Source organism: Nerophis ophidion, linkage group LG09 (genome assembly GCF_033978795.1).
Source record: "Nerophis ophidion isolate RoL-2023_Sa linkage group LG09, RoL_Noph_v1.0, whole genome shotgun sequence".
Taxonomy (NCBI): domain Eukaryota; kingdom Metazoa; phylum Chordata; class Actinopteri; order Syngnathiformes; family Syngnathidae; genus Nerophis; species Nerophis ophidion.
Window position 1 is genome coordinate 76,900,963 of NC_084619.1, and position 17,113 is coordinate 76,918,075.

Below are 17,113 nucleotides of genomic sequence, written 5' to 3' on the forward strand. Positions count from 1 at the left end.
AGAGTAGTTGGACTATTAGAAACATCTACTTCATCAAACCCCTTTTCAAGTCTTGCATAAATATCTCTGCCAAAATGTAAAAAAACAAAAAGCTGTGTTTAGTTGTACTGTGCAGGTTTGAAAGAAATATTTCAATTCAATTTTCAAGCCATCTTCAGTTGAATGTGCTACAAAGACAACATATTTCATGTTCAAACTCATAAACATTTTTTGTGTGCAAATAATCATTAACTTTAGAATTTGATGCCAGCAACACATGACAAAAAAGTTGGGAAAGGTGGCAATAAATACTGATAAAGTTGAGGAATGCTCATCAAACACTTATTTGGAACATCCCACAGGTGTGCAGGCGTTCTGCTGGCAATATCTGCCGTTATAAAGGCTGCGTAGCCAATCAATGGGCCCAGAGCCATTCCATCCATCCATCTTCTTCCGCTTATCCGAGGTGGGGTCGCGGGTGCAGCAGCCTAAGCAGGGAAGCCCAGACTTCCCTCTCCCCAGCCACTTCGTCCAACTCCCCACAGGGGATCCCGAGGCGGTCCCAGGCCAGCCGGGAGACATAGTCTTCCCAACGTGTCCTGGGTCTTCCCCGTGGCCTCCTACCGGTCGGACGTGTCCTAAACACCTCCCCAGTGAGGTGTTCGGGTGGCATCCTGACCAGATGCCCGAACCACCTCATCTGGCTCCTCTCCATGTGGAGGAGCAGCGGCTTTACTTTGAGTTCCTCCCGGATGGCAGAGCTTCTCACCCTATCTCTAAGGGAGAGACCCACCACTCAGCAGAGGAAACTCATTTTGGCCTCTTGCACCCGTGACCTTGTCCTTTCGGTCATGACCATAGGTGAGGATGGGAACATAGATCGACCGGTAAATTGAGAGCTCTGCATTACTGCAGACGCCATACCGATCAATCTGCCAGACACGCAGCCTGTCCATCTCACCATCCACTCTTCCCTCACTCGTGAACAAGACTCCTAGGTACTTGAACTCCTCCACTTGGGGCAGGGTCTCCTCCCCAACCCAGAGATGGCACTCCACCCTTTTCCGGGCGAGAACCATGGACTCGGACTTGGAGGTGCTGATTCTCATCCCGGTCGCTTCACACTCGGCTGCGAACCGATCCAGTGAGAGCTGAAGATCCTGGCCAGATGAAGCCATCAGGACCACATCATCTGCAAAAACCAGAGACCTAATCCTGCAGCCACCAAACTGGATCTCCTCAACGCCTTGACTGCGCCTAGAAATTCTGTCCATAAAAGTTCTGAACAGAATGGGTGACAAAGGGCAGCCTTGGCGGAGTCCAAACCTCACTGGAAACGGGACCAAGCTCTGACACTGATCACACAATCAGACAATTTGATTCTCCATACTCTCTGAGCACTCCCCACAGGACTTCCCGAGGGACAAGGTCCAATGCCTTCTCCAAGTCCACAAAGCACATGTAGACTGGTTGGGCAAACTCCCATGTCCAGGGTCTCCTCCCCAACCTGGGGGTGATTAGTTTTTGGAAGAGCGTCGCCATGGTAACAGGAAATGTATCCCACTAAAAGTGCCGCGGTCGCCCTTATCCAGACCTTTCCGACAGTATAAGATACAAAGGGGTTTGTTGGTGGGTTCGTCGCTTGTTATTCGCGAGAGTTTATGGGCTGCTTGCATTTCAGCAGGCACATAATAATAAACTGTGAATAACGTTGGCTGCTTGCCAGTGGCGTCCCAATTTAGCCGCCTTATCGTGTTCTGATGTCCGGCGGGAGCAAAGTTCCTGGCAGCGGGAGGTGTGTGCACGGGACGGCGGGGCGACGCGACAATATTTAGAAAGACACGCAAGAGCAGGCAGCTAATGAAGTTTAATCTTCCACACGTGTTTGCATAGACTGACGAGAGTACGAGAAGAAAAGTACAACCAAAAGTCAGCCCTTCTTTCTCTTGGTCTCAGACGCTAAAAAGGAAAGGGGGGAACACCGGCGTGCTTCTGGCAGTCCACAAGAAATCCTACGAGTGTCATTGCTGCAGAAAATTGCAGAGAACATGTTGAGCTCTTAAAACAGAGAGCTGTTATTCCGATACATTATTAGATGTACGCAGCTCAGCGCACATCAAGGTAGAAATGAAAGTCGACTAAACTAGCAAACATCCAACTTAGCTTTGTTCAAAAAGCCGACTCCAACATGGGCTCACAGACTTCGTTGCTGTCGTTTTGTTCTTTCAGCTCCTCGTCCTTCACCTCGTACTTGGCGCCGTCCGCCCTCTCCGCCGACTCCAGAGCCTTCACCTGGAACACGTCCCACTTCTCGGGGATCAGTCCTCGGCGGAAGAGCACGGCCGCCAGGGAGGAGAAGGACAGGATGGCCGCCACCGCCGACAGCATGCAGATGGTCCTGATGGGCCACAGCTGGACGTAGACTCCATTTTCCAGGGCGCAGCCCGGGAAGCGGATAACGGGCGGGATGCCCAGCAGCGGCTCGCCGCAGAGCACCCTCAGCAGCATGCCCGTCACGCAGCCCAGGACGGCGCCGTAGCCGTTGGAGACGGCGAAGAAGAGCACGCACACCAGCTGGGGCAGCATGAGCGTGTAGGTGAGGTCCGAGCGCAGCATCCAGATCATCAGGACGCTGTTGTCCAGGAAGGTGAGGGACGTCCCCGCCAGGCCCACCACCACCACCGACACCCGGATCACCCACTGGACCTCCTGCTGGGACGCCTGCGGGCCACAAGCGCGTCACGCTGGACTTTTTCCCGCCCCGCCCCGCCCCCTCCCCTCCCCCGCCTCACCTGCGTCCTCAGGATGTTCTTGTAGATGTTGGAGGTGAAGATGGAGGCGGCCGACAGCAAGGCCGAGTCGGTGGACGACATGACGGCGGCGGCCACCGCGCCGATGCCCACGATGGAGATGTAGGGCGGGGTGAGGTGCTGCAGGACGATGGGCAGCACCAGACCCGTCTGTCCTCGCTCGAACGGGGACGGCGAACCGTACGAAGTCAAGTTCCAGTCTGCGGAGAAGACGTGCCGGTCAGAGGGCGCCTACGGGACAGGTGTGCCCGGCAGGAAGTCACCTGTGGAAGCCGCCGCTGCCCCCAACAGGATGGGGGGGATCCCCAGCGTGGGAACGATGATGGCCGCCGCGAAGCAGGTGATCTTGGCCGTGGAGGACGAGGAGGCCGACAGCGTCCTCTGGTGGAAGTTCTGCAGACCCAAGTTGCCCAAACCCTCCAGTGCACAAGCACAAGAGTTACTGTATCTAACGCTCATTACTCCTCATGTTCACTATTCATATTGATGATGTCATCCACTTATTAGCCACTCATTACTCCTCATGTTCACTATTCATATTGATGATGTCATCCAGTTATTATCCACTCATTACTCCTCATGTTCACTATTCATATCGATGATGTCATCCACTTATTAGCCACTCATTACTCCTCATGTTCACTATTCATATCGATGATGTCATCCACTTATTAGCCACTCATTACTCCTCATGTTCACTATTCATATCGATGATGTCATCCAGTTATTATCCACTCATTACTCCTCATGTTCACTATTCATATTGATGATGTCATCCAGTTATTATCCACTCATTACTCCTCATGTTCACTATTCATATTGATGATGTCATCCAGTTATTATCCACTCATTACTCCTCATGTTCACTATTCATATTGATGATGTCATCCAGTTATTATCCACTCATTACTCCTCATGTTCACTATTCATATCGATGATGTCATCCAGTTATTATCCACTCATTACTCCTCATGTTCACTATTCATATCGATGATGTCATCCAGTTATTATCCACTCATTACTCCTCATGTTCACTATTCATATTGATGATGTCATCCAGTTATTAGCCACTCATTACTCCTCATGTTCACTATTCATATTGATGATGTCATCCAGTTATTAGCCACTCATTACTCCTCATGTTCACTATTCATATTGATGATGTCATCCAGTTATTATCCACTCATTACTCCTCATGTTCACTATTCATATAGATGATGTCATCAAGTTACTATCCAGTTATTACAAGTGATATTCACTATTCATATCGATGATGTCATCAAGTTATTATCCAGTTATTACTAGTGATAGTCATTATTCATATTTACGACGTCTACAAGTTATTATCAAGTTATTACTAATGTGATGACAATAATTCATGTGACATTCATGGTGTCATGGTGCTGATGTCAGTCAAGTTGTTATGAAGTTATTACTAATGTGACATTCATGGTGTCATGGTGCTGATGTCAGTCAAGTTGTTATGAAGTAATTACTAATGTGACATTCATGGTGTCATGGTGCTGATGTCAGTCAAGTTATTATGAAGTTATTACTAATGTGACATTCATGGTGTCATGGTGCTGATGTCAGTCAAGTTGTTATGAAGTTATTACTAATGTGACATTCATGGTGTCATGGTGCTGATGTCAGTCAAGTTATTATGAAGTTATTACTAATGTGACATTCATGGTGTCATGGTGCTGATGTCAGTCAAGTTGTTATGAAGTTATTACTAATGTGACATTCATGGTGTCATGGTGCTGATGTCAGTCCAGTTATTATGAAGTAATTACTAATGTGACATTCATGGTGTCATGGTGCTGATGTCAGTCAAGTTATTATGAAGTTATTACTAATGTGACATTCATGGTGTCATGGTGCTGATGTCAGTCAAGTTGTTATGAAGTTATTACTAATGTGACATTCATGGTGTCATGGTGCTGATGTCAGTCCAGTTATTATGAAGTAATTACTAATGTGACATTCATGGTGTCATGGTGCTGATGTCAGTCAAGTTATTATGAAGTTATTACTAATGTGACATTCATGGTGTCATGGTGCTGATGTCAGTCAAGTTGTTATGAAGTAATTACTAATGTGACATTCATGGTGTCATGGTGCTGATGTCAGTCAAGTTGTTATGAAGTTATTACTAATGTGACATTCATGGTGTCATGGTGCTGATGTCAGTCAAGTTGTTATGAAGTTATTACTAATGTGACATTCATGGTGTCATGGTGCTGATGTCAGTCAAGTTATTATGAAGTTATTACTAATGTGACATTCATGGTGTCATGGTGCTGATGTCAGTCCAGTTATTATGAAGTAATTACTAATGTGACATTCATGGTGTCATGGTGCTGATGTCAGTCAAGTTATTATGAAGTTATTACTAATGTGACATTCATGGTGTCATGGTGCTGATGTCAGTCAAGTTGTTATGAAGTAATTACTAATGTGACATTCATGGTGTCATGGTGCTGATGTCAGTCAAGTTGTTATGAAGTTATTACTAATGTGACATTCATGGTGTCATGGTGCTGATGTCAGTCAAGTTGTTATGAAGTTATTACTAATGTGACATTCATGGTGTCATGGTGCTGATGTCAGTCAAGTTATTATGAAGTTATTACTAATGTGACATTCATGGTGTCATGGTGCTGATGTCAGTCAAGTTGTTATGAAGTTATTACTAATGTGACATTCATGGTGTCATGGTGCTGATGTCAGTCAAGTTATTATGAAGTTATTAGTAAAGTGACATTCATGGTGTCATGGTGCTGATGTCAGTCAAGTTGTTATGAAGTTATTACTAATGTGACATTCATGGTGTCATGGTGCTGATGTCAGTCCAGTTGTTGTGAAGTAATTACTAATGTGACATTCATGGTGTCATGGTGCTGATGTCAGTCCAGTTATTATGAAGTAATTACTAATGTGACATTCATGGTGTCATGGTGCTGATGTCAGTCAAGTTATTATGAAGTTATTACTAATGTGACATTCATGGTGTCATGGTGCTGATGTCAGTCAAGTTGTTATGAAGTAATTACTAATGTGACATTCATGGTGTCATGGTGCTGATGTCAGTCAAGTTGTTATGAAGTTATTACTAATGTGACATTCATGGTGTCATGGTGCTGATGTCAGTCAAGTTGTTATGAAGTTATTACTAATGTGACATTCATGGTGTCATGGTGCTGATGTCAGTCAAGTTATTATGAAGTTATTACTAATGTGACATTCATGGTGTCATGGTGCTGATGTCAGTCCAGTTATTATGAAGTAATTACTAATGTGACATTCATGGTGTCATGGTGCTGATGTCAGTCAAGTTATTATGAAGTTATTACTAATGTGACATTCATGGTGTCATGGTGCTGATGTCAGTCAAGTTGTTATGAAGTAATTACTATGTGACATTCATGGTGTCATGGTGCTGATGTCAGTCAAGTTGTTATGAAGTTATTACTAATGTGACATTCATGGTGTCATGGTGCTGATGTCAGTCAAGTTGTTATGAAGTTATTACTAATGTGACATTCATGGTGTCATGGTGCTGATGTCAGTCAAGTTATTATGAAGTTATTACTAATGTGACATTCATGGTGTCATGGTGCTGATGTCAGTCAAGTTGTTATGAAGTTATTACTAATGTGACATTCATGGTGTCATGGTGCTGATGTCAGTCAAGTTATTATGAAGTTATTAGTAAAGTGACATTCATGGTGTCATGGTGCTGATGTCAGTCAAGTTGTTATGAAGTTATTACTAATGTGACATTCATGGTGTCATGGTGCTGATGTCAGTCCAGTTGTTGTGAAGTAATTAGTAAAGTGACATTCATGGTGTCATGGTGCTGATGTCAGTCCAGTTATTATGAAGTTATTACTAATGTGACATTCATGGTGTCATGGTGCTGATGTCAGTCCAGTTATTATGAAGTTATTACTAATGTGACATTCATGGTGTCATGGTGCTGATGTCAGTCCAGTTGTTGTGAAGTTATTAGTAAAGTGACATTCATGGTGTCATGGCGCTGATGTCAGTCCAGTTATTATGAAGTTATTACTAATGTGACATTCATGGTGTCATGGTGCTGATGTCAGTCCAGTTATTATGAAGTTATTACTAATGTGACATTCATGGTGTCATGGTGCTGATGTCAGTCCAGTTGTTGTGAAGTTATTAGTAAAGTGACATTCATGGTGTCATGGCGCTGATGTCAGTCCAGTTGTTATGAAGTTATTAATAATGTGACATTCATGGTGTCATGGTGCTGATGTCAGTCCAGTTGTTGTGAAGTAATTAGTAAAGTGACATTCATGGTGTCATGGCGCTCACTAAAATGAGGAAGTTGTCGATCCATCGCCACACGCGGTCCTCCTCCAAGGTTCCGAGCCACGGCGGCTGGAAGGTGAAGTTGAAGGCCGTCTTGCTGATGTCCGTCACTGCCGGGCTCATCAGCGCGAAGGGAACACACATCCACTGCGGGCGGGACTCACAGCGTCACTCACGGCTGGAGGCTGAGGGTGAAGGTGTGAGAGGATGAGGAGGACTGACCAGGCTGAGGAAGATGAGCACCAGCTGGATGATGTCAGTGTACGCCACCGAGTAGAGACCGCCCAGCAGCGTGTACGTGATGGCCACCGCCGCCGAGATGCAGATGCTCACCGAGTAGGACAGGTCCAGGATCACGCTCATCGTCACGCCTGCCACACACACACACACACACACACACACACACACACACACACACACACGTGTTAAACTCACACAGCGCGGTGAGAGGAATATTAAAAAAATAACTCTCAGGACCGTGAGAAGAAGCCCGACGGCTTTTTAGAGGAACAACAACAAACAAGACGATCACTTTTCCTGCTGGGACACAACGTCAACACAACTTTTGTTCACATCGACACCGTGACACGGCCAAGTAAACATGCAGAGTTGTTCTCGCTGCCACTAGGGGGCGCTCACTGGATGCTACAATAACACGCGGCTTAAAGGCAGCAGAGGCTCGTGGAAAACAACACAAGACTGGAAAAGTTGTGTCAAAATCAACACAAGTCTTAGAAAGTTGTGTCAAAATCAACACAAGACTTGAAAAGTTGTGTCAAAATCAGTTGTGTAAAAAAATCAACAAAAAACACATGAAAGTATTATAAAAAACAAAAAACAACAACACAAAAAACATGAATATTAGTGCAAAAAACAACACATCAACATAAAAAAATTGGACTTGAAAAGTATTGAGAAAAACAACAACACATTTGAAAAGGTGTGTAAAAAACAACACAAGACTTGAGAAATTTTGGACAAATAACCCCAAAAATGAACATCATAGTGTAAAAAAACTACAAAAAATATGAAAAGTTGTGTCAAAATCATCACAGGACTTGAAAAGTTGTGTCAAAATCATACAAAAGAAGCTTAAAAACAAGTGTAAAAATCAACACAAAAGACATAACAAGGAGTGTCAAAATCAGTTGTGTAAAAAAGCATGAAAGTAGTGTAAAAATACAACACAAAAACATGAACATTGGTGTGGAAAACAACACAAACATCATGAAAGTAGTGTAAAAATACAACACAAAAACATGAACATTGGTGTGGAAAACAACACAAACATGAAAGAGTGGGTAGAAAAACAACACAAGATTGGAAATGTATTGTGTACAAACAACACAAAAACACGCAAGTAGTGCAATAAAAAACAAAAACAATAACTTTCACTCATCCAAATTCATCACTGAATACGACTTTCATTCAGTCATCCATATTCATCATGCAGATTCACTATTCATCACTGAATATGACTTTCATTCAGTCATCCATAGTCATCATTCACTATTCATCAGTGAATATGACTTTCATTCAGTCATCCATATTCATCATGCAGATTCACTATTCATCACTGAATACGACTTTCATTCAGTCATCCATATTCATCATGCAGATTCACTATTCATCACTGAATATGACTTTCATTCAGTCATCCATAGTCATCATGCAGATTCACTATTCATCACTGAATATGACTTTCATTCAGTCATCCATAGTCATCATTCACTATTCATCAGTGAATATGACTTTCATCCAGTCATCCATATTCATCATTCACATTCACTATTCATCACTGAATCAGCGTCCCCAAAGGTACGAACCACAAACATTTATCCATAAAAATATTGAGAAGCTGCAAAAGTTGTATCACTTGTTGTCAACTGTGTCCCTCCCTCAAATGCGTGGGTGTGCAACATAAACAAGGACAAAAGTTCCTATTGTTACAGCACAGAGAGGCAGGCTACAAAGGTAAATACTGTGCATCATTGTATAAAAGTGCAGTAGTGTCAATATGCAGTATGCTGATAGCAACCTAAATGTTAGCATTCTGAAGACGGAAAAACATCAAAACTTATCAGCTACCTGAAATGTTAGCATTTGTAAGATGGAAAGACACCAAACCTTATCAGCTACCTGAAATCTTAGCATTTGTAAGTCGCCAAAACATCTAAGCTTATCAGCAGCCTGAAATATTAGCATCTGTAAGACGCCAAAATATCAAACCTTATCACCCACCTGGAAAGTTAGAATTTCTAAGATGCCAAAACATCATACCTTATCAGCCACCCGAAATGGTATAATTTTGATGACAGCAAAACATCAAACCGTATGCGCCTCCTGTAGTGTTAGCATTTGTAAGACGGCCAAAAATCAAACCTTATCAGCTACCTAAAATCTTAGCATTCTTAAGGCGGCAAAACTTCAAAGCGTCAGTCCACCCCAGAGCAGCTGTGGCAACTGATGTGAGGTAGCTTACCACCACCATTGTGTGAATGAGTGTGGAGTCCCACTGCTCTGTGAGCGCTTTCAGTGTCTAGAAAAACGCAATATAAATCCAAGTTATTATTATCAGCCACCTGGAATTTTGGCATTTGTAAGGCGGCCAAACATCTAACCTTATCAGCTACCTGAAATCTTAGCATTAATAAGATGCCAAAACTTCAAACCTTATCAGCCACCTGGAATGTTAGCATTTGTAGGACGACAAAACATCAAACCTCATGAAATCTTAGCATTTGGAAGATGGCAAACATCAAACCTTATCAGCTACCTGAATTTAAAGTTTATTAGTGTGAAGATGAAATATCTTGTCTTTGCAGTTTATTCAACTGAATATAAGTTGAACAGGAACTGTTGGATTCTCTTTTTATTTAGCTTTTACACAAGGTGACAACATTTTGTGTATCTGAAGAAATATTTGTTGCTCTTTTTGGAGATGAAAGGAAGCTTGGATGCAAACAAAAGTGTGTGAGGTGTGTTGCAGCACTAACACAAAGACACACACACACACACACTTACACCTACACACACACACCTACACGCACACACACGCACACACACACTTACACCTACACGCACACAGACACACAGGTACACAAACACACACACACACACACACACACACACACACACACACACACACACACACACACACACACACACAGCCACAGACACCTACTTACACACACACACACACAGATACACAAACACACACACCTCCACACACACACACACACACACACACTTACACTTACACCTACACACACACACCTACACGCACACACACACACACACACACTTACACCTACACCTACACACACACACCTACACGCACACACACACACAGCCACAGACACCTACTTACACACACACACACACAGATACACAAACACACACACCTCCACACACACACACACACACACACACACACACACACACACCTACACACACACACACACACACACACACACACACACACACACACACACACACACCTACACACACACGCATACGCAGACACTTACACACAGACACCAACACACACTTACACCTACACCTACACACACACACACCTACACGCACACACACACACACGCAGACATCTACACACAGACACCTACACACACCTACACACACACACACACACGCTTACACACAGACAGACACCTAGACACATGCACTTACACACACACACACACACCTACACACAGACAGACACCTAGTCACATACACTTACACACACACACCTACACACAGACAGACACCCACACCCACCCACACACACACACTCACACACACACACACACACACACACACACACGCTTACACACAGACAGACACCTAGACACATACACTTACACACACACACACACACACGCGCTTACACACAGACAGACACCTAGACACATACACTTACACACACACACACCTACACACACACACACACACACACACACACACACACACACACACACACACACACACACACACACATAGACCTAGACAAGACTTGCAAGCAGACAAGCAGACAAGCAGACAGGCAGGCAGGCAGACAGACAGGCAAGCAGGCAGACAGACATACAGACAGGAAGGCAGACAGGCAGGCAGGCAGACAGACATACAGACAGGAAGGCAGACAGGCAGGCAGACAGGCAGACAGACAGACAGACAAGCAGGCAGACAGGCAGACAGACGGACAGGCAAGCAGGCAGACAGGCAGACAGACAGACAGGCAAGCAGGCAGACAGGCAGACAGGCAGACAGACAGACAGACAGACAGACAGACAGACAGGCAAGCAGACAGACAGGCAGACAGACAGACAGGCAGACAGACAGACAGGCAAGCAGGCAGACAGACAGGCAAGCAGGCAGACAGACAGGCAGACAGGGTTATCAGCAGCTGGTGTGAAGTGCACATTTCCCAGCATGCACCATTCTTACCTAATCCTATGAGTGTGCCCGTCACCCACATAATCTCTGAGAGCAGCGAGGCCAGACACAAAGTAGCCGTGGCCACTTTTCCATATTTGATGTGGAAAGGATCCATCATGGTCACGTACTTGTTGTCCCTCATGGGCTCCGCAAAGAACAGTCCTCCTGGAACACAAAGCATGCTGGGAATCTTGGCCTCCCTCTGCCCGACATTCTTCTTCTCATCACCATTTTTATTTCTTACAACACGGGTCTCAAACTCAAGGCCCACCACTTTGTTTTATTATGTGGCCCACCACTTTGTTTTATTATGTGGCCCACCCCTTTGTTTTATTAAGTGGCCCAGCACATTGTTTTATTATGTGGCCCACCACTTTGTTTTATTATGTGGTCCACCACTTTGTTTTATTATGTGGCCCACCACTTTGTTTTATTATGTGGCCCACCACTTTGTTTTATTATGTGGCCCACCCCTTTGTTTTATTAAGTGGCCCAGCACATTGTTTTATTATGTGGCCCACCACTTTGTTTTATTATGTGGCCCACCACTTTGTTTTATTATGTGGCCCACCACTTTGTTTTATTATGTGGCCCACCATTTTTGTTTTATTATGTGGCCCACCACTTTGTTTTATTATGTGGCCCACCACTTTGTTTTATTATGTGGCCCACCACTTTGTTTTATTATGTGGCCCACCATTTTTGTTTTATTATGTGGCCCACCACTTTGTTTTATTACGTGGCCCACCACTTTGTTTTATTATGTGGCCCACCACTTTGTTTTATTATGTGGCCCACCACTTTGTTTTATTATGTGGCCCACCACTTTTGTTTTATTATGTGGCCCACCACTTTGTTTTATTATGTGGCCCACCACTTTGTTTTATTATGTGGCCCACCACTTTGTTTTATTAAGTGGCCCAGCACATTGTTTTATTATGTGGCCCACCACTTTGTTTTATTACGTGGCCCACCACTTTGTTTTATTATGTGGCCCACCACTTTTGTTTTATTATGTGGCCCACCACTTTGTTTCATTATGTGGCCCACCACTTTGTTTTATTACGTGGCCCACATCATTTTATGGGCTGCAACATAGTTTTAAGTGGCCTGCCACATAATTATGTGGCCCACCACATTGTTGTATGGCTCGCTAAATTGTTTTACTTTGCCCACTACATTGGTTTATCTCCCGCCACATTGTTTTATGTGGCTCGCCACGTCGTTTTATCGTCTGCCACATTGTTTATGTGGCCCGCCAAGTTGTTTTTTCACCCGCCACATCGTTTTACGTGGCCAGCCCCATTGTTTTATCGTCTGCCACATTGTTTATGTGGCCCACCACTTTGTTTTATCACCCGCTACATCGTTTTATGTGGCCCGCCACATTGTTTTATCACCCGCCACTTTGTTTTATGTGGCCCATCACATCGTTTTATCACCCGCCACATCGTTTTATGTGGCCCGCCACTTTGTTTTATTACCCGCCACATCGTTTTATGTGGCCCGCCACTTTGTTTTATTACCCGCCACATCGTTTTATGTGGCCCGCCACTTAGTTTTATCACCTGCTACATCGTTTTATGTGGCCTGCCATATTGTTTTACTATGTGGGCCACCACATTGTTTTATCACCTGCCACTTTGTTTTATCACCCGCCACTTTGTTTTACGTGGCCCGCCACTTTGTTTTATCACCCGCCTCATCGTTTTATGTGGCCCGCCACTTAGTTTTATCACCCGCCACATCGTTTTAGGTGGCCTGCCACATTGTTTTACTATGTGGGCCACCACATTGTTTTATCACCTGCCACTTTGTTTTATGTGGCCCGCCACTTTGTTTTATCACCCGCCACTTTGTTTTATGTGGCCCGCCACTTTGTTTTATTATTTGGGCAACCCCCTTTTTTTTTATGGTCCGCCACATGGTTTAATGGCTCACTACATGGTTTTATGTGGCCTGTAATATTTGTCAAACACCGCAAACACTTTTATATTCTACTCTCTGGCCCTCAGTAGAAAAACAAAAAAACAGTGCGAAGAACTCTTTGGCCATCAGAAGTTGAACATTCCCACGCCCCTGAAGGCACCGCGTTAAGAAGTGAACTGGAAACTCATCAAGATTATTTCTTCTCACGTGACGACCATGTGGAGAAGAAAGTCCGCTAATCTGAGGATTATTATCATAATGTGCTTACGTCATCATGGCAGACACTACATTAGGCACCCCCTCTCTTTATTTGGGCCGGCCAGCATGGAAGCACATGGACCACACAATCATCCATCCATCCATTTTCAACACAATCATAAAAAGTCCTAAAAAGGTGAAACTCACCGAAGATGAAACAGACGGTGGCGGCCACGGGCATGACCGCCCACAGCAGACCCATAGACGGGTTGTAGACCGCCTCTGCTGTGCCCACGATGAACCCGCCTCCGACCCACGTGGCTGTAACACACACACACACACACACACACACACACACACACACACACACACACACACACACACACACACACACACACACGCACACACACTCACACACACGCACGCACGCACACACACACACACGCACACACACGCACGCACACACACACGCACGCACACACACACGCACGCACACACACACACACGCACACACGCACACACACACGCACACACACACACACGCACACACACACGCACACACACGCACACACACGCACACACACACGCACGCACACACACACGCACACACGCACACACACACACACACAAACACACGCACACGCACACACACACGCATACACACGCGGTCTGGTGAGCAGCCAATCAGCGACAAGCAGGTCTTTCACGCCAATTAAAACAAAACTCGTACATTTGGCGACATTTCTTTGTTCTGTGGGACAAATTCCACGCAGGTGTCGGCGCACAAAAAGCAAAAGCAAAAGAAAAGAAGTCCCCCATTGGCACAGTGGCGCCGCGCGCACGTGCCAGGCGGAAATGCCCATATATGTCGCGGTGTGTGATGCGGCAGACACTCGCCTGTCATGGTGAAGATGCCCACCGCCAGGTTGATGCCGCGGTTCCCCAGCAGCGCCATCTCCGTCTCGTCCCCGCGGCCCTTCTTGGCCTCCCGCCGGGACTTGAAGGAGGCCCACACCCCGATGGCGAGGACCAGCAGGTAGAAGAGCATCATGACGCTCACGCCGGGGATGTTGAGAGCCATGATGGAGGCGAGCACTGCAAGGACGACAAGCATCACTCGCCGCCAAGGCGCCTGTCCGGGGGGGTCGGGGGCGGAGGGGGGGAGCTCCTCCCTCGGCCGCGGCTCGGCCAATCGCAGGCCCGGCCACGCCCCCGAGGATGACGTCTCCAATCTGCTGCCCAGAAATCAGCCCAATGCAGACTGTCCCTAATGTTTAGTCCCTCGTGGCAATTACACTAAAACACTGCAGAGGCGCAACATCCACCTGATTTATATATACATATATATACATATATATATATATATATATATATATGTATATATATATATATATATATATATATGTCTCTCTCTCTCTCTCTCTCTCTCTCTCTCTCTCTATATATATATATTGATGTCATGAATGGCATTGTAAAATAAAATATATTTTTAAGTTAATCTAAGTCTATTCATCACACAACTTCAGTGCCATTGACACAGTACTTCTTATTTTATCAATTCAACATGAGTGTTATATGCTGTGTACAATAAACTATATGACTGAAGACTGACTAATAATTAAATGAAGAACTGGACTTGCTCACTCTCTTCTTTGTGCGCCGAGATCCAAAATGGCGGCCGTCGGTCACCATCAGTCCTGTTTGCTGGCAGCCATCTTGGATCTCTTGTTGCTGTTTCTGTGGCCACGGAACACCTGTGCAGCTCCATGTTGAGCAACACAATATATATATTTAACAACATTCATTATTATTACAGGTACATGGAACACCTGTGCAGCTCCATGTTGAGCAACACAATATATATATTTAACAACATTCATTATTATTACAGGTACATGGAACACCTGTGCAGCTCCATGTTGAGCAACACAATATATATATTTAACAACATTCATTATTATTACAGGTACATGGAACACCTGTGCAGCTCCATGTTGAGCAACACAATATATATATTTAACAACATTCATTATTATTACAGGTACATGGAACACCTGTGCAGCTGCATGTTGAGCAACACAATATATATATTTAACAACATTCATTATTATTACAGGTACATGGAACACCTGTGCAGCTGCATGTTGAGCAACACAATATATATATTCAACAACATTCATTATTATTACAGGTACATGGAACACCTGTGCAGCTGCATGTTGAGCAACACAATATATATATTTAACAACATTCATTATTATTACAGGTACATGGAACACCTGTGCAGCTCCATGTTGAGCAACACAATATATATATTTAACAACATTCATTATTATTACAGGTACATGGAACACCTGTGCAGCTCCATGTTGAGCAACACAATATATATATTTAACAACATTCATTATTATTACAGGTACATGGAACACCTGTGCAGCTCCATGTTGAGCAACACAATATATATATTTAACAACATTCATTATTATTACAGGTACATGGAACACCTGTGCAGCTCCATGTTGAGCAACACAATATATATATTTAACAACATTCATTATTATTACAGGTACATGGAACACCTGTGCAGCTCCATGTTGAGCAACACAATATATATATTTAACAACATTCATTATTATTACAGGTACATGGAACACCTGTGCAGCTGCATGTTGAGCAACACAATATATATATTTAACAACATTCATTATTATTACAGGTACATGGAACACCTGTGCAGCTCCATGTTGAGCAACACAATATATATATTTAACAACATTCATTATTATTACAGGTACATGGAACACCTGTGCAGCTCCATGTTGAGCAACACAATATATATATTTAACAACATTCATTATTATTACAGGTACATGGAACACCTGTGCAGCTCCATGTTGAGCAACACAATATATATATTTAACAACATTCATTATTATTACAGGTACATGGAACACCTGTGCAGCTCCATGTTGAGCAACACAATATATATATTTAACAACATTCATTATTATTACAGGTACATGGAACACCTGTGCAGCTGCATGTTGAGCAACACAATATATATATTTAACAACATTCATTATTATTACAGGTACATGGAACACCTGTGCAGCTCCATGTTGAGCAACACAATATATATATTTAACAACATTCATTATTATTACAGGTACATGGAACACCTGTGCAGCTCCATGTTGAGCAACACAATATATATATTTAACAACATTCATTATTATTACAGGTACATGGAACACCTGTGCAGCTCCATGTTGAGCAACACAATATATATATTTAACAACATTCATTATTATTACAGGTACATGGAACACCTGTACAGCTGCATGTTGAGCAACACAATATATATATTTAACAACATTCATTATTATTACAGGTACATGGAACACCTGTGCAGCTCC

General features: G+C 43.8%; 1 protein-coding gene across 1 annotated transcript; it reads right to left on the reverse strand.

Moving 5' to 3' along the window:
* Positions 1-1,827: 1,827 nt before the first annotated feature.
* Positions 1,828-14,829, reverse strand: LOC133559751 (high-affinity choline transporter 1-like). The gene is made up of 8 exons (XM_061911819.1): positions 14,595-14,829; positions 13,905-14,018; positions 11,580-11,735; positions 7,356-7,504; positions 7,137-7,280; positions 3,053-3,206; positions 2,772-2,989; positions 1,828-2,700 (listed from the first exon to the last, which is right to left on the reverse strand). Exons 1-8 carry the CDS (start codon positions 14,809-14,811, stop codon positions 2,149-2,151), a joined length of 1,704 nt encoding a protein of 567 aa, XP_061767803.1. The 5' UTR covers positions 14,812-14,829; the 3' UTR covers positions 1,828-2,148.
* Between the last annotated feature and the right edge of the window lie 2,284 nt (positions 14,830-17,113).

Excerpts from the sequence above, each read along its gene's own strand:
- LOC133559751 (XM_061911819.1), bottom strand. The coding sequence starts at position 14,811 with ATGCTTGTCGTCCTTGCAGTGCTCGCCTCCATCATGGCTCTCAACATC. Across the intron at positions 7,281-7,355 it reads TGCTCATCTTCCTCAGCCTG|TGGATGTGTGTTCCCTTCGC; the intron begins GTCAGTCCTCCT and ends TCCCGCCCGCAG. Across the intron at positions 3,207-7,136 it reads TCGACAACTTCCTCATTTTA|GGTTTGGGCAACTTGGGTCT; the intron begins GTGAGCGCCATG and ends TGTGCACTGGAG.